This window comes from Mustela nivalis, assembly GCF_964662115.1.
Source record: "Mustela nivalis genome assembly, chromosome: 16".
Classification (NCBI taxonomy): domain Eukaryota; kingdom Metazoa; phylum Chordata; class Mammalia; order Carnivora; family Mustelidae; genus Mustela; species Mustela nivalis.
Window position 1 is genome coordinate 9,800,310 of NC_139035.1, and position 23,045 is coordinate 9,823,354.

The 23,045-nt window shown below is 49.9% G+C and overlaps 1 protein-coding gene across 1 annotated transcript in view; it reads left to right on the top strand.

The window, feature by feature from the left end:
* The window catches only part of KIF26B (kinesin family member 26B), a 412,901-nt gene that overhangs the window by 191,684 nt on the left and 198,172 nt on the right, over nucleotides 1-23,045 (top strand). Inside the window, exon 4 of the mRNA XM_082702352.1 lies at nucleotides 8,110-8,276. Within this exon, the coding sequence (XP_082558478.1) occupies nucleotides 8,110-8,276 (167 nt within the window). The remainder of the gene's footprint in view (nucleotides 1-8,109; nucleotides 8,277-23,045) is intronic.

Sequence of the window (23,045 nt, forward strand, 5' to 3'; positions counted from 1 at the left end):
TCTGGAACTGCTGTCTGGTACCAGGGAGAACCCAAGCAGGCCAGTGGGGCTTTGGCCTCTGGACGCCATATTCCTAGGACCACTGGTCTAACATTCCAAGAATTCCATCCAGCCCCCCAGCAGTGGCCGGCACATGCTTCTACCCAAGCTGGCTGAGACAATGACCGGTTTCCTCTCCTTCTGTCTTCTTCTCATGTGTGTGTATTTCTTACAGCTTTTCTATTGTTTGTCCCTTTTCTCCTATTTCCCCTTTTCCTGGTCTCAGTCCCTTTGTCTCTTTGTTCCTTGTCCCCCCCCCCAACCCTCCCCAGTCATTTGTCTCACCACTATCTTGACTCAAGTCTAGGCCGAAATACCTGTTTTATTGCAGAAAGTTTTAGGTAATCTATTCGTGGTTTTTAAAATCAGGTAAAAAGAACCTTTATCTCTTAAAAAAACAAACTGCAGCCAATCCCAACCCCACTAAATGAAGCTCATTTTTATTTGTTTGTGTTTAGTGAACGTATCAATGAATGTATTTGTTCAGTGTTGCCCGTATTGAGATGCTGGGCTGCGGGGAATACTGGGGTAGACCAGACCCGGTCTGCCCTGAGCTCGCCTCTGGCTGTGCAGAGAGACTGGGGACAGGCAGTTATCAAAAGGACAGGTTGGTGAACCATGAGAGACTATGGACTCTGAAAAACAATCTGAGGGTTTTGAAGGGGCGGGGGGTGGGAGGTTGGGGGAACCAGGTGGTGGGTATTATAGAGGGCACGGATTGCATGGAGCACTGGGTGTGGTGCATAAACAATGAACACTGTTATGCTGAAAATAAATTAAAAAAATAAAAAAGGACAGGTTGGGGGGGAAGCACATAGAGGGGTGGCCCCAATCATTCAGGGTGGGGGAAGATTGCCCAGGGCACACTTCCTAGGGGAAAGCCTGGTGGTTGCGTATTTGGGCCTGGGAAGCAAAGATAGCCTTCTCCAGAGGAAGTGCAGCCCCTGGGTGATTCCATACAGGGCAAGAGGGGTTAGTCCTCTCGGATCTTGGGAGGTGATCTAGGAGGAGCCTTTGACTCGACCCTGATGCCGGGGTTGGATTCATTAGGGTGGTGTTTTCCTCTTGCAAATTGAAAGTGAAGTCAGTTACACCAAGATTCAGACCATGTGATTTTATTTCAAGTTGCTCATTAAAAATCACAGAACATTGGCTGCAACGAGCAGTTTGTGCATATTGAGAAATTATCCGGACGCCCTTCTTTATTGAGTCTCGTGCCTGTGACCCCATTTCTCAAACGGGCAGCCGGAGGGGACGTACTTTGTTGGGAGCAAGAGAAACTCAAGGCTAGAAACCAAGCCCAGGGGCATTAATCTGTCCCAGGGCTTTTCCACGTGACAGAGCTGAAGCTATTATCTGGTCATCATTGTGCCCACTTTGTAGGGCTGTTGTCACACGTGGACACGGCAACACATATAGAAAGTTGTTGGACTAGAACCCGGCTTCTGGAAGATGCTTCAAAATGGGGACACATATTGCTGATGGTCGATGACGGGGGCCTGCCCTCGCCTTTCGGAGTTCTCCCAGGCTGGGCTCGGGGCATCATCGTATGTCCTCGAATATGTCACCAACACCACATCCACAAAACGCAGTCCAGTACTGAGCATTAACGTCACTCTGAGCCAGCATCTCTGCAAGGGGAAGTAAAACGAAGCTGTAGAAATCCTCTGAGCTGGATGGCAAGAGTTGACAGAGCATTTGTCCTAAGACATTCTTCAAAGGGATAGCCGAGCCGCGCCTTGAGCCGCACATCTTGGGGCTAAGAAATCTCCGGGAAGACTCCCAAGACACAAACGCAACTGATGCTTGGCTTCATCTCACAACCCTGTCTTTTTCTGCTTTACCGTTTCGCCACCCCGAGTGTCAGAAAGCAGTGGGCAGGGGCTCAGGGGCCAGATTTCAGCCCTGACGGTGAAATCGTGCAACGCGACAGCCTTTCCCATCGGCAGGACCCTGGATGGAGGCGAGGCTGTAAATCGAGGGTGAAGAGAAGGCGAGCAGCCCTCCTAGGCCCTGGGCAGCCCCAGCGAGTGGAATTCTCCCTTGCGAGAGGTCACGGAGTCACATGCTGTGGATGGATAATTTTATGGCCGCTAATAAAATTTATAGCCAAAGCAAGCTAAGATAATAAGGGTAATCAAACGTCCAGCCTTGGGACCCAAGAATCCCAGCGTGGCCCCTCGGTGCTGGCCGAGGTGGGGGCCAGTGCACAGTGCAGGGAAGAGCTTATCTGTCTGTCTCCAGGCCAGCACCAGAGTCTCAGCGGTGATTTGTGTCTGTGCGAGCCGGGGATAAGCTTCAGGTTTGGTGGCAAGAGCCTGTGCTTTGGGGACAGCACGCCAAGAGCCGTAGGAGAATTAACTATTTAAATTTAAATAGTTAACATATTATACATTAATGTAAATACATAATAAAACATATATAAATTCCTGTCAGTGAATAGTGAGCCTAGGACAGGACTAGAAGCAGCCCAGTGTACAGCCAGCCCTGCTTTAGGGAAAGGTTAGCCGAGCACTTGTGACTTGACAGGCAGGAAGCAAGATAAGGGAGGGTGGCATGTCACCCGGGCGAGTATACAGAAATCAGATGTTTCCGCCCAGGCCGGGGCTCCCCGCAGCCCCGTCTGCAGCCCGGCTTTTCAGGCAATTGTAGTTGGTTTCCGTTAACATGGATCAAAAATATTTATTGAGCACCCACTGTTTGCAAAACTATGAAAACATTAAGCGACTGTGTGAGCCATACATGATCATCCAAGAGATGTCCCCAAACAGGGAGAGAGCAGTCGCCTAAGAGAAAGTGCTATTAGGTGTTATTTTCTGGAATTTGGGGGTCGTGATGTCATTAAATATAAGGACAGCGTGGACGGGTTTGCTGTCCACAGATGTGTCCGTGCAGGAACTGGATGCTGCAGGTGTTCCCCACTGCCTTGGCAGAGTCAACGGAGGTGGCTTTCTGGGTCAGTCATGCCATTTAAGATGAACCCCCCGTGCCGGCGCAGTCTGGAAGCTCTCAGCTGTTCCGGTCTGTAGGGGAGTGAAAGGTCAATGCTTGTAGATCGCAATTTACACTGTGGACCCGACCTTGGTTTGGGAGAGCTCGACGTCCTTTGTCTTGATTTCTGTAGTCAAGATCATGACCACATGTAAGATCTGCTCTTTCTTAAGGGACAAGTGGAGAATTTCTCCTACTGAGGGAGCGGTGCACAAGTCTCACTGTGGTCGACAGACACAGATCTTGCCTGAGCTTAAGATATAGAGAGGAGCTTTACCCAAGAGATGTGTGAAGAGTGTCAGCCCGCCCCGGGAATGACACGTGGGGTTCTCCCACAAGGACAGAGCCCACGTGTGCAAGCGCACGTGTGTACACATGCACACGTGCACCCTCCCCCTGTAGCCTGGTTCCTTTGATGACTGCCTGGTGTTTGCCTCACCACCGCCTGCAGGACGCGATGCGCTGTTTTCAATGTAACAGATACTATTGCTTTAGTGCTTACCGCAGGTCCCACGTGCCTGAGTTGGAGCCTAAAGCAGGTTTTAATCCTAACTAAACTGAATAGGGCCGCTGGGTGGCTCAGTCAATGAAGCATCCGACTCTTGGTTTCAGCTCAGGTTGAGATTTCAGGGTCATGAGATCGAGCCCTGCGTCGGACTCCGCGCTCCTTGGGGAGTCTGCTAGTCTTCCTCTTCTCCTCTCCCTGCTCACTGGCTCACACACTCTCTCTCTCTCTCTCTCTCAAATAAATAAATAAATATTTTTTAAAACCTTAAAAAAAAAAAAAAAGAACTAAGCAGAACAAGATCGTGTGCTGAAAATCTACTCTCCCTCCGAAAGTTTGCAATTAGGACTCTTAGCGAGCATTCCATCCGCTGCTCCTAGATGGGCACAGTGGCAGTGACAGATACACATAACTGTGGTGATGAATCCTTTCTGGCGAAACCTTAAGTTTTTCAGAAGAGTCAGATGCAGAGCTGCAGGTTTGGAATCTGAGTTTTCACAGAAATGTTGTTTATTGAGTTTGCCCGAGAAAAGTTCCCTCTGAGCAACCTGTGAAGCAGAGGTGAACCGTGTAGTCCTTTAAAAACGAGGCTCCTGATTCTGAATTATGCGGTCAAGTTAAAGTTCCAGGTATCTCGCTGTCTCGGGCATTTTCCCCTACAGCAGATTACAGGGAGGCCCTCAGGGGGAGCTAAAGGAAGGCTGGGCATATGGAAACAAGAAGGAGATTGTAACAAGGACTAAGTCTTCTTCCTTCACAGCCTGAAGAAAAAGATTTAATCAGGTAAACATAGAGAAAAAGCAGAAAATAAGAACAGCTCTGATTTATCCCACAAACATGGTTTAAACATCTCTGTGTGGCAGACGCCGGGTTGATTTCTATGGATCCAGTGGTGGGGCACACCAGCCCTCAACACGCCATCCCCGGGTTCTGAGAAACAACAACATATCATTAAATACCTAATCGGAACCAAAGTAAAGACACTGAAAGAAAAAAAAAAAAGACAATGAAAGTAAAGATTGCATTCCTGTTACAACATCTATGCAAGGCTGGAAGCAGTTTGGAGGGAGGCTTCTCCGAGTAAGTAATGCTTGAGCTTGGATCTGGACGAAAAGTAGAAGCATGCCAGATAGAGAGTGAAGGCATGTGCAAAGGCCCTGTGACAGGAGGGAAGTATGTATATTTGAGGAACTTCAGGAAGTCCAGAAGCCTGAAGTGCAGCGATTGAGGGGGGAGATAAATTGGCAATTACTATAGTGATTTCTATGTTATTTCTGAAAGTTTGTATGTGATCTCTAGAGAGGATACTGGGTGTAAATATAAGCGAAAGCATGAATTTGCTGGTGGCCTGTGTTAGCAGACATCTGCGGGGATGCCCGCTTCCCGTTGTGGAACAAGCAGAACAAAAATGAGAGAATGTTCAAAAGAAACCAGGTGAGCTCAGCCGGGCTCTTAGAAGGGGCTGGTTGTGATGGAAGGTGTGGGCTGTCTCCCTCCCAAATTATCATTCTGTATCTGAGAACGGAAGAGCTGATTGGAAGGACCATGTGACTAGGGACCTAGGCAATTGTGGTTTTATACAGGGCTTGATTTCTTTAAAAAAAAAAAAATGTTTTCTGGGGTTGCCTAGGTGGCTCAGTCGGTTAAGCATCTGACTTCCGATTTCTGCTCAGGTCATGATCTCAAGGGTCCTGGGATCAAGTCCCACTTGGGGCTCCAGGCCGAGCATGGAAACTGCTTCAGATTCCCTCTCTCCCTCGGGCTCTTCCCCAACTCATGCGTGCGTTCTCGCTCTCAAAAAATATATAAATAAATAAAATAAGAATGTTTTCTAAGATAAGTCAAACGTTAACATTTGTTGATTATGGTCCTGGATCTACCCCTATGTGTTTTACTTATTTATTTTTTTTCTATCTGTTTAAAAATTGTTTTTAACTAGACAGGGGTGGGAAGAAGGGGTGTAGGAGCAAGGGAGGGGCCAGCACTGGCCTGAGAGTCGGGGGCCGGTTCTCAACCTCACATGAGCTTGGGCAAATGTGATCTGAGTCCTTATTTATGAAATGGGGTTTTGAAGAGGCTGATCTTGGCAGGGCTTTCTTGCTCTAAGACCTTCTGTGTTTCTGATTTCTAAGAACCATCGATTATTGAATCCTTCTACTTATAGGTTTGGGAATCGAGTGTCCCATGTCCACAAGTCCTCACTTCTTTTTTTTTTTAAAGTATGAGATCCAATCTTGCTTGGCAAAGATAGCCACTAGCACTCTCGAAGGAGGTCAGGGCATTGAAGTCCTTTTGCTGAGCGACTTCCTAGAAAGCCATGCGCCCGCAGGATGCTTATGGTCTTCCTGGGCTAGACTCAGGAACCTGGAACCACCTAGAAACCTGTACCTCTCACCATCCTCCCCACCCCACATCCCAGGGGTTTCTCTGTGGGTTTGCGAGGACCGTGCATACATAGTGAGACAGAATCCCGTTCCGGCTCTTCCAAACTTCAGATGAGAAATACAGAAATGAACAGGAAACGCCACAGCCAGATGATCAGACAACAGCCACGTTCATGAGCCCACGGACATCTGTGGTGACGAATCACGCAATGGGTTCATCCCCTGTACTGTACTGACTCTGTTCAGATGTCTCTGTGTGCCGAAACCAGTTTACGGAGGCACCTGGAGGTGCTCAGTCGGTGAAACGTCTGCCTTCAGCTCAGGGCGTGATCCCGGGGTCCTGGGATGGAGTCCTGCGTGGGGCCCCCTGCTCAGTGGGGAGTCGCATCTCCCTCTCCCTCCCCTCTGCCACTCCCCCTGCTCATGTGCATGCGCACTCTCTCTCTCAAATAAATAATAGATAAAATCTTTAAAAACAAATAACTAAGCCAGTTTATCTGTGGTCGATTGTAGCTACTTGATGAAAAAACGATGGTCCTGTGACAGTGGGTGTGTTTGTGGCCATTGGTGGAGCGGACGTCCTGGAACACGGGGGCGGGGGGCTTCATAAGTGCTGCTTAGCGCTAAGTGGTGACATAGGGACATAGGTGTGAACAACCTCCTCCTCTTCTTCATCCCTCTGGGAGAGTGGCAGCCGGTAGAGGGGAGCCCTCACCCCACACACAGCAGAGGAACCCAGAGGGGAGGGGATGCACGCCCCCAGCCTGGGCAGCAGCTCTGGCTGAGTGCACGAAATGTTCCCCAGGCCATGGGCTCCTTTCTCTGCCTCTTCCTCCCGGGGCTCCCTTATGTGGGTCAGGTTTCCTTACAACACATTGAATGAATGAGAATAAGAAAGTATGTGTTGGCAAAATTTCAGCTGAAAATGCCAAAGCTTTCCAAGTAAGGGCATGAATTTAAGTGAAGTTTCAAGTCAATGGGGCTCAGAGTAACGGCTGTGCAGCTAATAATGAAAAGTACAAATGTTTTTATGTTGAAAGGTTAGCAAATGGGACTCTCACTGGCCCGCTGGCCTGCTCAGTTACAAAGTGGAAACTGTGCCTGATCTTTGCTTTATTGCGCTTGTATTTTCTAGGTAATTAGGAACATTTTCCACTCAGCATTTAAGACGTTTGAGCTGCTGCAGACTCTTTTTTAAACTGAAGTCTTTCTTCTTTCTTTTCTTTTCTTTTCTTCTCTTCTCTTTTCTTTTCTTCTTCCTCCTCTCCAATCCCCCCTCCCTCTTATTTTTGTTAAACTAACATTTTTCCCTTTTGTAAGTGGACTAAAGTTTTAAACCAATAGGCTTTCCAAATAGCACACTTAGGCTTTGCCTGCATCATTATTATATGGTCACGGAATGACCACTTCTGCGAAAGCGTATTTCTACATGAGATTCTCATTTTGCCCAGAAGCGAGCTTCTTCCTCGCACATCCTGTGGGTTTAGATAAAACGGACCCAGCCCCCATGCACTGGTGCCTCCGTCGTGAAGGCGATCATTGCAAACAAAACAGAAGCCGTGTATCTTAATGAAGGAGTAGGAACATCAAGTCTGCTGAAATGATCTAAATCCTTCCAGAAACCACTTGGAAAACTACAGTGGCTATATTATTTCTATGAGTTTCTCTGCACCACGTTTGCTGACGGTTTATAGCAAACAACGATGATCGTGTTTGAGTCCCTCACATTCTCCGTTAGCCGGTTCGCTTCTCCTTTAATAAATGATAACTTTGCCCCTCTCGTCTGTCAGCGTTTGGGGCCAGTCCCGGTAAGAAAGCAGCCGTGGTCGATGCTTCTGCTCCGTCCGGTCTTGGGCCGCAAACTGTGGATAATGGCTCACGCTTTCTGCTCCAAATGGACAGGAGACACGGGCATAATTGAAACTCACAGTGTTGGGGGGTAATTTTATCCCATTATTTCTAATGAAAATAAGGAGGTGTCCAGACTAAAATCCTGCAAAATATGTTCTGAGAAGCCCAAAGAAGCCCCAGCGTGCATGGAGCATGTCTCTGGTCCCCGTTCCTCACCCCGCCGGGCCACCGCCCCCACCTGTGCTGGGACCCCCGCCCCCTGACAGAGGGATGCCATCGGTGGTGCGGGAAGGGCAGTGAGTCACAGGTAACGAGCCCCGTGTCCGTTTTCCTTGTCAGATCTCCCAGCTGATGACGGAGACGGGCCGGGAGGGGCTGACCGAGGCGGCGCTGAATCGCTCCAACGCGGACAAGCCCTCGGCCTGCGGCGCCCCAGCCTCCCAGGGCTCCTGCGCGGCCAGTGAGACTTCCACAGGCCCCTCGGTGGCCGCTTCCTTCTTCGCCAGGTAAGAGAAGCGTCCGGAGCCTCACTTCTCCAGCTTAGCTAAAACACTAGTGAGAGTTTGGAACTGTCTTGGACTTCCCGCTTTAGGAGGGGGTTCCGCAATCTCAGACTGCCGCCGCTGGGTCCGGACGACCCTGACGGTCTGGACACTCAGCAGCATCCTTGGCCTCCCCCCGCTGGACTCCCACTGCACCTGTCACACCTGCGACGACCGTGAAGGTCTCCAGACACCGGCATGGGTGTCGCGGGTCGGGGACCGCAGCTCTAAGAATATGTGGCTTTCACGATGTCCCCCTGGGGTGAGGACTTCGGGGGGCCCGGCCCCCCACCTGGTGTTTCCAGACTGATGTTCTTAGCACAGCAGATGAATGGCTTTGACCATGAACTAGGAAAGAGATGGCAGCCTTCTTTTTTTTTTTTTTTTTTTCTATTCTGGACAGATGAGCAGGATAGTTACCCTATACCCTCCAGCGAATCTCAGGGCCTTTAATAAGACAAGAAACCAAATGAAAGGTATCTCGACAATGTTTTATGCCTAATTTTAGCAGTGTGGCCGAGACAGGGCAGGAGACAAAGGACAGCTGACCAGAAGGCGCTTTCGGGATCGTCTAATTCGGTCTCCTTGTTTTATGAAGGACCGGCCTGAGGACCAAGAAAGTTGAACTTTGCGTTAATTTATAGCAAAGTCAGAAATAGAAACCAGATTCCTCAGCTTCCCCCCCACCCCGTGACTCATTCTTTATTTGATCCTTGGAACTTAACTTTAGAAAACTTTTTCTGCCTAAGATTTGCATGTCCCTGGATAAGCGGAATTCAGAATAAATGGCTCCAGGTCCGAGATCGGAGGAGCCCTGAGGTCTGCCTTGGTGTCCCTGTCTGTCTGTACACCGAGGTCAGCCCCTCCTCCTCCGGGCTGCTTTGAACATTAAGACAGACTAGGGTAAATGATAAAGTCTTGTACAAAGGGCGATTTGGTACAGACTCCGATAATATGTCAGGAGGAAGGAAAATTGCGTGGTTTCTCTGCTTAGCCTCCTGAGTGGTACCATCCAAAGCACAGCATGTGAGGACGGGGCTCCGAATAGGGGAGGATCCGGTCAGCGGGAGAACAGAGGCCAGTGTCCTGGGTTAATAACATCCCCAGTATAGACGGCACGGGGGCCTGTCAGGAGACTGGGTCTGAGGTTCTCATTGTGTCTTGGTGCCGTGTTTATTGTCCTGTGAAAAGTTGCGCCGACTCGGGTGTATGGCAAGTAATAGGAAATGAGGTTGTGCCCGTATCCACGGGACAGATGCTCCAAGCCCGCCAGGGGATGCCTGAAACCGTGGACAGAACCAACTGAGAGGCCATGTCCACGCCATTCAGGGAGGGAATAAGGAGGTGGAAATGCCGCAAGCACAGACGATCCCAGGACTTAGGCGGGTGGTGAGAGCGTGTCCGGGGTGGGCGACGGACGTGCTGAGGAAGGAGGAAGCCACATCATGGCAGGTTTAGTCCAGAGAAGACGACCCTCAGCTGTCTCTTGGGCCATCGTGTGAATGAAGAATTTGGTTGGTTCTAAGAAACACCCAAGTATGTAGGCGAAGATCGAATAAAACCTGGTGATGGGACCCAGCTCGGACTCCCTCCAGCTCAGCTCTCCCAGCTCAGGATGCAGGAGAATTTGCACACAGCTCAGACGACCCCGAGAGAGAGTGAGGTCCCCGTCACTGAGGGAGATCAAGCTTACACTGGGGGACTGCCGGCCTTGGTGCTGCCGAGAACCTTCACTGCCCAGATGGAGGTTGCCCTCCAGGGCACCTTCCTGACCGGAAGCTCCTTGAACGTGAGAGGTCTCAGTGCAGACTCCACCCAGAGACTTTTCTGGATCAGCTACCCTTAGAAAACCCCAGAAGCAGGACTGGAAGCAGGAGGAGGTAGGGGTTCACTGGGAAAGCCCATGCGCCAGACATAGGGTAGGCCTGAAGCTGACTTTCAGTTAATCCGAGGAGCATTTCCAAACGCGCCAGCACACACCAGGGAAGGGAAGGACAAATGACAGGCAAGGAGAGCCTGGCCTGAGACTTACCTGCACTCCCGGGTCAGAATGGAGACCGTGGGCTGAGCCCAGAGCCAACGGGCATTTGATGTGGGTTGCGGGGGAGGGGCCAAAACCAGCCCCGGTTGTGCTGTCTGGCAGTCTCGGAATGCCGGGTCCAGGGTTTTCTGCTTGGGATCAAGGACAGGTGGCCTTTGGTCGGGGTGAAATCTGCATCCGTCGCTGGTGCGCAAACCGGAAAGGCTCTAGAGGTCATGGTTTCCTGTGGAAGCTCGGGAAGGTCTTTCCACCCGGGAATCTGGGGCCGGGGTTCACTCCTGTGCCTCACACATGTGCTCACCGCTTCTCAACTCCTTGTGCGAGACCGGGTCGCAGAGCTGGGTCTGCAAGGTTCTGGAACCTCCTTGCAGCTCTAAGTGACCCGAGGTGGCCGGCTCTCAGGAAGCTGGGCCGGACATTATTTCATCATTTTATAGGGGAGAGGGGCCATTTGCCACCTTTGTGGCCAGCGTGGCTGAGGTTTCTGGGACGGTCAGTGAGTGTCACTCACTGTGCTGAGCTCCCACTGGGCAAACTCTCCCTTTGTCCTCGGACGAGCTGTGGCAGGTGGAACCTATCGTTTCCCCGTTGGACGGATAAAGAAAGAAATGTCCAGAGGTTAAGTCACGGACCCAAGGGTGCACAGCTAGGAAGTGGCAGAATGGGGACCCTCACCCACGTGCGTGAGCCCTTGGTGCCCTCAGTGTGAAGCGGGCACGATTCGACGCATTAGTGATTTCTTCACCGTAATCAGGAACTGAGGGTCACCGCTTAGGAAACAGCACTAGGAACAAGTGGGCGCTACTGTTTGTTTGAGGAAATGAGTAGAGCAGAAACCCAGTTTGTCGAGGGTTGTGGACAGCCCCTTTACTTGGCAACATCAGCCTTTCTGTGTAAATGTTGGCTTTCTACGGGGAAAGGTGGGAAGGACTTGACTGTGTTTCAGATGCAACGACTAAAAAGATAAAGAGTTCCAGTTCCACGTAAGCCGCGGTACCTTCATGGGCGGAGCTTCTCCGAGTGTGGTCTGTGGGGCCGTGGGGCCACACACTGTTCCTAGTCTAGCACAGGTGGAGAGGTGGAGAGGTGGAGAGGAAGCTTCTAGAAACTTCTGGAAGCCAGCGAACAGGAATGTTATGGTTGTTGGATCTAGGAATAGAGAAGTGGAGCTTGTATTTTGGAGGTCATTAGAAATTAAAGAAAAAGTGATTCTTCACTGCATGTGGTCTGAGAAGAACTTCTCTAGAAAGCAACAAAGTCCCAAGCGGGCAACCCTCGATGCCTGCCTCGTCTGAATCTATTTCTTTAAATAACAGCATCGGGGTAGACTGACTGCCTTTGCTTTTAATTTTGGAAAAGCACTTTTTTGGGGGGGGGTGGGGGAACAATAGCATGACACTAAAAATAGTAACGGTCATAGTAACCAGGCTGGCACAGCGAGTCACCTGGCTGGTTAGCTGATCTTCTGTGCGCGATTCCCACAGGAACGGGAGGTGGCGGAGTAGCGTGTGATGAGTGTGACTAGAAGTGGCTCTAAAATCTGTTTGCATGGTCTGAGTACCTCAGATCACTCCATGTTCCAAACCCCTTGGTGCGTGTCTCTTGGCTCCCCGCGGGGTCCGTTCCGTGCCTTAGCGCTTCTCCCTCCCTCAGGCTCTCCCCCCGCCTCGGATGCTCCAGGAACAGAGTTGTCGTGTACTTCCCGAGTCTCTTCTTGAAGTTTCTGACCTTTATACAATGTGTGGCTATTGGTTAACAGTGCATCTGCCCTGGGTTTGGCATCTTCTGGGCAAAAGTTGGTGTTCTCAGTATCGGGGTGCCCTCGGATACATTTTGTGGGACCCATTCGCTCTGCTTTCTCTTTCTCGCTTGTTTTGTTCCTCGTTTCCTTCTGCCAGCTCCCCCAACTCCTCGCCTTCGGCCCGATCGCCTTCTTTCCTGAGGGATGTTGTTGTACTTCTGTCCATCTCGACCTGCCTCACGGTTTCTTGCATCCGCGAGTTTGGACCCCTTGTCTGATTACCCAGCTGCTTTCTCCAAGCCCCTAGAGCACATCACTGAGCGTTCATGACTGACTGGCCCCGTTTCCCCCTTGATCAGCTTGGGTCCTGGGGTTGGGGGCCAAGCCGAGTGGCGGGAGCTGTGTCCTGGCTCCGAGGACCTGCCTTGGGACCAGTTGGCTCCGTCTCTCATGCCCCTTGGGGCCCCTCCTCTTTGTGCCAGGCACACGCGCGTGCTGTGTGTGCATAGGCATTACTCTTACAGGCGGCCGTGCCTAACATCCCCTGACGTTCTTGCCGACAGCCCCTTCAGATAGTGCCTGTTTGCTCTGGTTAGAGCACGCACCGAACATACAGTCTTGCTCAGTGATGCCTTTTTTTCCGACCCCGGGTGTGTGAACGTGGAACAGTAGTCCTTGGCTCCATGCCGGGAGTTTATGGAGTCAGAGAAGGATGAGAGGGAGCCGTGAAGCTGCTCCTGGTCCTCTTGTTCTCCCATCAGATTCGATTCCCCTGAGGGACGCACAGGTCTCCCCGTGATCGACACATCAGCAGTTAGCCCCAGAGAAGAACTGTGACAGACGTGGCCCAGCTGGTCCCCGGTGATGCGGGAGGAGGAGGAGAGAGCCGGGGGACCCGACTTGAGAGAGAAGTAAATTTCCATGTTAGTGTCTGCTGTGATGGAAGAGCCCTCCAGGAGGGGCGCCTGGGTGGCTCAGAGGGTTAAGCCTCTGCCTTCAGCTCAGGTCATGATCCCGGGGTCCTGAGATCGAGCCCCGCATCGGGCTCTCTGCTCAGCTACGAGCCTGCTTCCCCCTCTCTCTGCCTACCTCTCTGCCCACTTGTGATCTCTGTCAAATAAATAAATAAAATCTTAAAAAAAGAAAAAAAAAAGAGCTCCTCTGGGAGAAGAAGAGCCCCGGAGAGCCCATCTCTCGGAACTTGCCCCCACGATTATTGCTTTTTCTGTTTCTCGAGTTCAAAGAAGCCTGTTGTACCTGCGCTTAACCTCCTGGCCAGGATCGCACTTGGCCCCCGTGTCTGTTCCTTCCCCCAGTTCCCCCCATGAAACTCCGTCACCTGCTCCAGCTCCCGCTGACTTAGCCCCTGGCTAAGCTTCCGCTGACTTCCTAGGGGATATTCGTGGTCAGGATCAGTGTCCAAAATTGTGCCGTTCGCTCAGGGGACGAGGGCAACATTTAGAGGGGTGAGTGGGGTGCCTGCTCCCGGGCTCCCTCTATCCAGGAGGGCCTCTGCGAGTCAGCTGCCCGGAGTTACAGTGTGGGCTTGTCTGCACCAGCTTCCTGCCCCCTTCCTCCACTGGGGGCTCAGCGGGGTCGAGGCCGCAGTTTGGAGGGCCCGAGTGGGAAGCCAAATCCCCACTCTCTGGGTTTCTTGTTTATTTACTCCTGGCAGGTCAACCTCCCTTTTCTTAGAAAAGACTCCGTGGACATCTGGGAAAAGAGGGGACTCTGGCTCATGTATATGAATAAGCGAATTTGGAGGATTCGTACCTGCTTGAGTAGGGCTTCGCTTGAACACCCATCAGTTGGCATATGAAAGGCAAGCTTTAAGAAGGAGCCAAATGGGTACTGAGTGCCATCAGATTTCAGGGGGCCGGGGAAAGAGCTTCATGTGTTTGCTGCCTGAAGCAGGAAATCCTTGATTGCTTATGAGACACAAGGAACGTACTGAGGGAACAGTCAACGTCTACACCGTTATCCTTTGTGTACAAAGAAAAAACTCCTAAAACGCTTGAGATAGAGAACCCGACCGTCCAATACCATCCCCAGCAACCTCCAGAACTGTTCTGTTTTGGGGTATGCAGACCATCGTGCAGATGGCATTCGTGGCGTGGCCCACACCGCTCTTCGGAGCTGCCGGTCTACACAGAAGAAAACGACCAGTGTTCGCGGCCCCTTCCCGTCTCCCGCTGCAGGGAATGTGTAAAATGGGGCAGTTTCTGATTAAAGGAGTCCTTTGTCTGACTGATGGCCTGTTGGGGTGTTGGCAGTCGGCTCACCACATCTGGGAATCATTTGCAGAGCCTGGCCTCCCCTGAAAACCCAATTCATGCCTTGGTGGGGTTGCTCCAAGGCGAGGCGAATGCCACGGGCCCCAGGGATCCCGGTGATTCTTGTCAAGCGTTCTCAGCTCAGACAGTCTGGTTCTTCCTGAACATTTCGAATATCTTTTTTTGACCAGTGTTGGGGGGAGGGAAGCGGGGTATGGGAAAAAGAGAAAGGGGAAGTGGCCCGGGGTCAGATCCAGAGCCTACCACGGACATTCTGGACTGGACTGGATCCGGACTCGAGGCAACTAACTCAGCCTCTGGAAGACTGTTCCTTCTGCTCCATGGCAGTCGGTCACTCTGTCTATTTCACAGGCTTGTGGAAACATGACAGCACTTTGCAAACGTCATTGAAATCCCACAGACGATGTTAAGACGGCACATGCTAGGGCTAGAAGTCTGCGCTTCCCGGGAAGCCCAGAGCGTTCTCGATGTTCCTTCTGGAGTGGATGACTTTTGTCATGACCACCTTCGTGCTTACATTGTACTTTTTTCATCGGAGTTAGTGACCAGGAAATGGATTTCAAAAGCATACACTCATGAAATCGGGTCCTCTCCAGCCATATGTCCTCCGCTCTTTCGGAACCGACTCCGAGGAATGTCCTCCTCCCCGATCAGACCATGCGGGTGTCAACAAAGAAACAGACTGTTTCCCCTTTTGCTTCCGCTGTTTTTATTCAATTTCATCATCCGCTTTGTGGCCCCACCCAGCTGCTGGCACCTGAGTCCTCCCTGAGCCGCAGGCTCATAGAATTCTCCACCGTCCCTTCCTTTCCTGTCTTCCCACTGTTTTCTTTCTTACCACCCCCCCTCGAAGGCAGCTCCCCAAGGACAGCCTCTCTGCATGGCTCACGGATGTTTCCAGTCACCAGTGGAACCTGGTTCCTCAGAGGTGAACTATGCTCTTCAGCCTGGTGTGGGGAGCGTTTGTCTCTTGAGGTGCAATGCCCAGTCTTCACCATTTTGCAGAGGTCTTTGGTGGTCCCTAGATCAGAGAGGTTGTCCTCAGTACTTACTCATTTAAGAATAATGAAAGCCAACATTTATTGGGGCATTCCCTTATGCCACACGCGTTTCTGAGTTCTAGACACAAATTTAAACTTCAGAAGCTCCCATGAGTTGGCCCTCTTCTTGGTCCAAGGCTTAGGTATGGAAACCAAAGCATGGACTGGTGAAGTAGCTTGACGGCTGTTTCGCAGCTAGCCGATGAGGTGGTCCTTGAGCGCCGCTGTCAGATCTCAGAGCCCATGGACCTGAGCGTGAGCTCTGTTAAGGGTAGGGGCGCTCGTGTCTTTGTTCTTGGCTGAAGCCCTAGTGCCTCAAAGAAGCACTCCAGAAATGCTTGTTGAGTGAATAAACAAACACTCTCTGACACCATGCTTTCCTGCCTCCAAACTCAGGATGGGTTGTAGTGGGTGAGCCATTGTGAGGCCTTTGCTTAAGGGCCGTGAGTGACACCAAAAAGGAGATTGGAGGCAAAGCCCAGCAGAGAAGCTACAGAGAAAAACATTTTGGCCAATTACCTTCTACTTTTCTAATTTTGTTTGTTACCAGATACTGCTTCCTGTCTCACTCAGAGTCAAGGCTGAAGGTTTTTTGGCGACTGGCCATCTGCTCTTCCCCCATCCTCTACCATGGCCCTCTTGCCTACCGTGTTCTGGGAACACCAACCTCCTTGCCCTTTCTCAAAAGAGGCAAGACCATGGCCTCTGCAGAAGGTCTGCTTTTCCTGTTCCCTCGGCCCTTTCCCCAGATTTCTGCTCAGCTCAGCCCTCCCTTTTTTCAGATCTTTGTTCAAATGCCTTCCCTAACCTATTTATTTATTTTTATTTTTTTAAAGACTTATTTATTTTAGAGAGAGAGCGAGCATGTGTGCTCATGCATGAGCAGTGGGAGGGGCAGGCGGAGAGAGAGAATCTCATGCAGACTCCATGCTGAGCGTAGAGCCTGATGTGGGGTTAGTCTCATGACCTCAGACCATGACTTGAACCAGAATCAAGAGTTGGACGCTTAACCGATGGAGGCACCTGGGTACCACCCCCCCCCCCGTCCTCTCTATTTAAAAGTACAACCATTCTGTCTCTGCATCCCTCCTCCCATACAATACCTACCGTCTTCAATATTAGTTGAAGGAAGGGAAGTGGGAAGGAAGGGAGTTCAGACTAAAAGCAAGATGGGCAGCTAAGTCTCCAGATTTTCCTCCACTGAAGATCTTTGAGAATTTCACATCTTTTCCCATTCGGTTCAAGTCCCATGCCCAGGAATTACATTATTGCTGTAGTTTTGGGATGTTCTGGGGAGATAGCATCATAACAAAGCATGTGGAAGGCATCACTGAGAAACTGAGATTCTTACGGAAGCTGCGAAGTACCTAGCTGTCTTTTCAAGAGGAAGATTTGCAAGAGAGGGGGTTGCATAGCGCCACCCGGGGCCAAAAGCACCAAGAGTCAAAACAGAGAAAAGAGTTAGGACTAGCACAACCCAGTAGGGCTCGCCATCTTTCCTCCTATTTCGTCCCAAACCTGACTTTTCCTCCCTTGGATTAAATATTTTTGCTTTCTGCCTCCTGTTTTATTATTTTAATTCTATAACTGTCCTAGTGAGGTATGTAAAGCATTTGGGGAAGAAAATCGTGCGGAAGACGTTATAGAAACTAAAGATGCATCATATTACACGGTATTGGGTAGAGGTTCCTCATGCTGGTGATGAATCTGTCCATAGCTTTGTCTGCCCCGTAAATAAGGAACCGGCTCCTCATCAGCGAAATGTGGAGCAGGACTTCAAGGGATACTGTTCATAATAATTTGCTGAGAAACAGGTCGGACTGAGGCATAAAGAGACCAGTGGCCGTCTTGGCTTCTTCCACCAGGGATGTTCCTGAAGGAGGGCTTCTTCCTTTCTTGCCTCTAACATGGAAATAATGAGTTTTCCCTTTTCTCCTGATTACCAAGATGTAGCTCTCATGAGAACAGTAACTGTGTTGAGTCTCCCCCTATACTTGGCACCGTGCTTTGTATACAGTAGGAACTCAGTAAGTGAATGCTGAAACAGGGGCCCCACTGTGCGGGAAAACTCGGGCCTGTCCTGCTTCTCAAAAGAGTAGAAATGCTTAAAGAAATTAAAATGTAAAATGAACCTTGAGACTGTACCTGGAGATAGCCAGATTTATCACGCTGTCTCCCGATTTCTTATCCTTTCAAGTACTGGCTTTACTGGTGAGAAACGTTGTGATAGCTAAATAATCAAACAGACTTTTTTCATTATTGATTTCAGCATATGTAAGTTCTGCACACGTGAATTTGGACCATCATCTTTTCATTGAGCTGATGCAAGAAACGATGGCCTGTGCCATTGTCTTGGTGCCCTCCAAAACCAAAGCCTTAAGAGTCCATAGTTGGTCCTTTTAGACTCCAGCAAAAGGGGGAAAGGGCCTTGGCCATGACAAAGAAAGATGATTTATCCTGGGGCCTATCATGAGAAGGGTGTAATGAGCCCCAGGCCCCACTTTGATTTAAAAAAAAAAAGAAGAAGAACAATAACAACAAATATAGACCATCACTCAAAATTTATTTCTAGTCTTTCAGGTGCTTCAGAAAATAAATGTGGTTCATTTTTCTCAAATAAATTTTCATTTATTCTCCTGTCTGTCTCCTTGGTGCTCAAGTTAAAGCTGCAAGGTGGCCTTTGTGGAGAAAGCAGACTATTTCTGAATCTGGCCCTGCAGAATTTTAGTGACACTTTCAATGGACGAAAAAAATACTCAAGTCTTAAGTCCTTATACAGGCTCTCACCACCTATAGTATTTAAAAATCAAAATAAGACCTTGTTCCCACCGTTGAGGAGCTCCAGGGGTCAGAGTAAAATCGAGAGAGATGGGGCGCCTGCGTGGTGCGGTTGGCTAAGCGTCTGACTCTTGGTTTCAGCTCAGGACGTGATCTCAGGGCTGCAGGATCGAGCCCCCCACCAGGCTCCACACTCAGGGCAGAGTCTGTTTGAGATTCTCCTTTTCCCTCTGCCCTTTCTGCTCATGCTGTTTCTTTCTCTAAAGTAAATATATCTTTAAAAAAAAAAAAAAAGTTGAGAGAGATCGCGGAAGAGGCCCAAGGATTACCAACCTGTATGTCATGAAGTCTGACCCTGGCTGGGGTCTGGCCGCTCAGCCCTTCCCGGCCCCCCTGGGAATTCATGAGATGAACATAACTGTCGGCAGCTGGTACTGTTGGCCTCTACCCCCTGGACTCCCACATATCATTCTCTGAGCAAGGCCTTGTAGCTCCCAAGGTCCAGCCCTTACAACTCTGCCCACGGGTTTTCTCTGCTGGAGCCCACTGCATTCAAGTGTGGGTCTGGCCAGAGTGCTAGGGAAGCAGTGTTCTTGGGAACAGCTCCCAAATAAGACTGACAGGAGTTGGGGGTAAATGCTCCAGCTCCCTTGCCCCTTGTTTGGGACATCGCTGAGGCATGGTCCACCCTGACCCTGGTCCTTGGTCCAGATTTCCTAAGTAGGGCTGAGCCCCAGCTGCCTGTATCAGCAGCCTGCTTGATCATGTATCCTTCAGTGGCTTCCTCCTTCCCTGTCTCACTCCTACTCCCCTGCGTCTGTTTCCTGCAGTCACCTGCCATTTAAACCTCCTAGAACTTTCATCCTTATCCAGGGATGCTTCTAAGAAGACCTAGCATAAGATATAGGCTGTATATCCCCATTCAGCCAGCCAGCCAGCCAGCCAGCCAGCCATCCATCCATCCAACCAACCATCCAGCATTTTTTTAAGTCCATGCTATATGCCAGGCATTATATGTGATACTGAAGATGGCAAATGGGCAGCCACCGCCATCAGGGAGCTCCCTCCCAGGACACAGAAGAACACCAGAACTCCCAGTATCACCCACCCCGAGTCTTCCAATCCTTTAGCTATTAAAGGGGACTTCATCGCACCTCTTTTTATCAGAAGTTATCTGATCCATTCACGTGCTCTCTGGTTTATTGCCTTCTCCCCTTCTACAATGGAAGATCCATTCAATGAGCCACTTGTCTGTCTGTTCCACAGTTGTATCCTCACCTCTGAGAATGGATCTGGGGCTCAGTGACTATTTGAGCCCATCTGGGAAGGGGTAGGAGTCTGCCCGGGAGTAGGTCAGCCTCCTCCTGTCCCTCCTGGGGTCGTTCATCTCTGCTGCAGTGGAGCTAAGCTCCACAGAAAGGCTCTGCTCAGAGCAGGAGAGAAAGAGCGTGGCTCCCTGCCTGCCCTACCCGCCTGCTCCCTACCGCGCCCCGAGGGCCGGGGCTTCTTTCCAGTCACCAGTCCTGGGGAACTGAGTGCTTTGCCCAACCGTGTGCTTGAGGAGAGCGCGTTCCTTTAACACGACGGATGGGGGTAATATGCTTCATTCAGAATCTATTGATGTCAGTATCAATCACACTAAAAGACACCTTCCGGGGAACATCTAGACCGCTGTTTGGCCAAAGAAGTGGGCACCATAGCCTAGCCAAATTGGCCCTCTAACCTCGAATCAGCACTGAGCTTAACTGGAAAGAACTTTTCATTCTGGGCCATTCCTCAAGCGTGTGTGGAGACTTTCTGAGGCTGCTCCTGATGCCCTGTCTTTCCGTCCAGGCTGCTGGGGGTGGGGTGCACCTGCCAGGCCTGGGTCGGGGGGCATGTCTGCACCCAGTCTCTGTGCTTTTCTGCAGTGTCCCTGCCTGGGGCCATGTTCAATGTAATCCTCATGTCTTTTGCATAAATTGGAAAATCCCCTATCATTTATGACTTAAGATGCTGTGCATTTTGTTTTCATTTTCGTGTTAAAGAGAAAGAACATAAAGATGGCTATCATTCATCTTGAAACCTCTCCTCTGGTCCTGATTGCCAACCACAGCCCCAAAGGCCGGTGGGGGACTTACCACCCTGCCTGTTCTTTATTTCCTTTACAGCTGGGCATGTGAGCAAAACTGATTTATGGAGCCTGGGTCTTGCTTCGAAGTGGGGGAGGGAAGCCGAGTGTTCAAGCTGCCGTAAATTTCAGCACCGCTCGTGTTTCCTTACACGTCCAGGAAAAGAAATCCTAATTTACATCTATTGCTATAGGAGCTCGTAAATTAAAAATAACAAGTCTATTTTCTATACACCTGGAACTTGAAAATCACAATCTGTTCGTCTGGGATGGCCCCCTTCCCAGCAGGACCACAAGGCTGGTGGCTCAGACGGGGTCCTTGCATCTGGGCTTTGAAACCCAGGCAGCGACTCACCCTGTGTCATGTGACCGTGCGTAAAACGTGTCAGGGAAGGGGAGTTATTTACAAACTCGAGCGTCGACTCTCAGAATTTGGTCCCATTTTGTTTTTGTCTGTAACCTTCTTCTTTTGGTACTTTATTCCATTCTCCGGCATCTTTCTCTCCCTTTCTGTTTTTGTCTGTGTTTTGTCTGTGACAAAACAAGCCTAACACCATCAGAAACAAAACACAGGAAAGTCTTGATTTTCCATTCTGTTCTGAGCCGTAAATTACTCCGTGTACTCAGATAACACACACAGGAGGGCTGGTGGGTTGAATCTGGTTGATAAATATTTCCACACCTGCATACCATAGAGCCTCCAGGAGGGAGACAGGACTTTTTTCCTCCTATCCCTAAGGGGACTGAGTGTCACCTGGGCAGTGTAGCTGCTTTGTTACACTTCACAGAGGTTAAGACTGAGCAGTCTTGGTGAACAAGTATGACCACCCCCCCCCCCCGAGGCCCCATGGTCTTTATGTCTTTGTTTTATTCTTGAGAATTATGTTTACTGTTTTTTTTTTTTTTAAAGAAAATGCATAAATAGGGGTACCTGGGTGGCTCAGTGGGTTAAGCCTCTGCCTTCAGCTCGGGTCATGATCCCAGAGTCCTGGGATCGAGCCCTGCTTCGGGCTCTCTGCTCAGCAGGGAGCCTTCTCTGCCTGCCTCTCTGCCTACTCTGTGATCTCTGTCAATTAAATAAATAAAATCTTTAAAAAAAAAGAAAATGCATAAATAAAGGAGAAGGAGAGGATATAGTTTACTTGGATTTTCGAAAGCTTTTAAAAATATGTCATACCGGGGCACCCAGGTGACTCAGATGGTTAGGTGTCTGCCTTCAGCTTGGGTCATGGTCCTGGGATCAAGCCCTGCATCGAGCTCCCTGCGAGGAAGAGAACCTGCTTCTCCCTCTCCCCCTCCGCCTGCTTGTGTTCCCTCTCTCGCTCTCTCTCTCTGTCAAATAAATAAATCTTAAAAAAATAGATGTCATACCAGAAGCGGTAGAAATGATACCACCCAGCCCTTCCGCTCTTAGATGTTAACCGAAGAGCAGCTGAGGCGTACGATAGTGCAAAGGCTTACGTGGGGATGTTCAGAGCCATATTATTCGTGGTAACCCCAAACTGGTAGCAGCACGAGGGTCTACCAACTGAAAAATAGAGGAACAAAATGTGTTCTATCCGTACCACGGAGTACCACGCGAGATAGACAAACTTTCGGTTTATGGAAAAACGCTGATGAATCTTAAAATGATTAGAGTGAGTGAAAGATGCCAGACTCCCCCACCCAAACCAGAAGACTACATACGGTATGATTTCATTTAGCTAAGATTATAGACAATGCAAACTAATCTGTAATGACAGAAAACATATCTGCAGTTGGCTGCAAAGGGAGAGGGGTGGGAAGAGACAATGAAAGAGCTTTGGGGGATAATGGACACATCTGTTGTCCTGGGACGGTTTCACAGGTGCCTACACGTGACAGAACTCCCCGAATTGAATGCTTTGAATATACACGGTTTATCATGTATCAGTTATCCCTCACTAAAGCTAAATCGATAGGTTTTGTGGGGACGAGAGAAAATGTTTTGAGCTGGAGAGGGAGTTGTCTTAGAGAATAAATAAGGAGTGTGGCCAAAGGATCATTTTTCTCTGGAGGGAAAAAGTGTTAATAAGAAGAACCCCGAGGAAAACATATTGAACTGGACTTATTTAACGTTTTTGTAAAGGATCAAGAGAAGAAAGTACCACGGGGAATCTCCAAACTTGTGCACAAAACTAAGTTCCTTCAGGTAATAAAATATCATCAAGACAGAATAACCAGGCAAAGAAGTGAGCAGAGAAACGTTAATGGGAGCAAGGAAAACACTTCTGGACAAGCAGTTCACGCTGTCCTTCTGGGAGGGAAGGCTCTGGGAGACCGGTTGTAATCGGGGACAAGAACCGAAGGACGCAGCCGCCAGAGGATTCTGTCTAAGATCATGACCAGAGAAAGCCACAATAGCAACGTCTGTCGGACATTCTCAGAAAGGATGTTGGCGATCCAGTGAAAGGTATCATCGTGTCCTTGGGCCAAATAAAATTGTGTTAGAACCTGGGAGTTCTTAGGAAGGCTTTTTTTTTTTTCCCCAAAAGATTTTATTTATTTGTTTGAGAGAGAGAAGATGAACGGGGGTGGGGGGAGAAGAGGCAGCGGGAGAAGCAGACTCCCCACTGGGCTGGGAGGACTCGATCCCAGGACCCTGGGACGTGACTGAGCTGAAGGGAGATGCTTAACCACTGGGAGACTGAGCCACCCAGGCGCCCCTTCTTATGAAGTTGTAATAAATACACCTTAAAATGTGCAAGAGA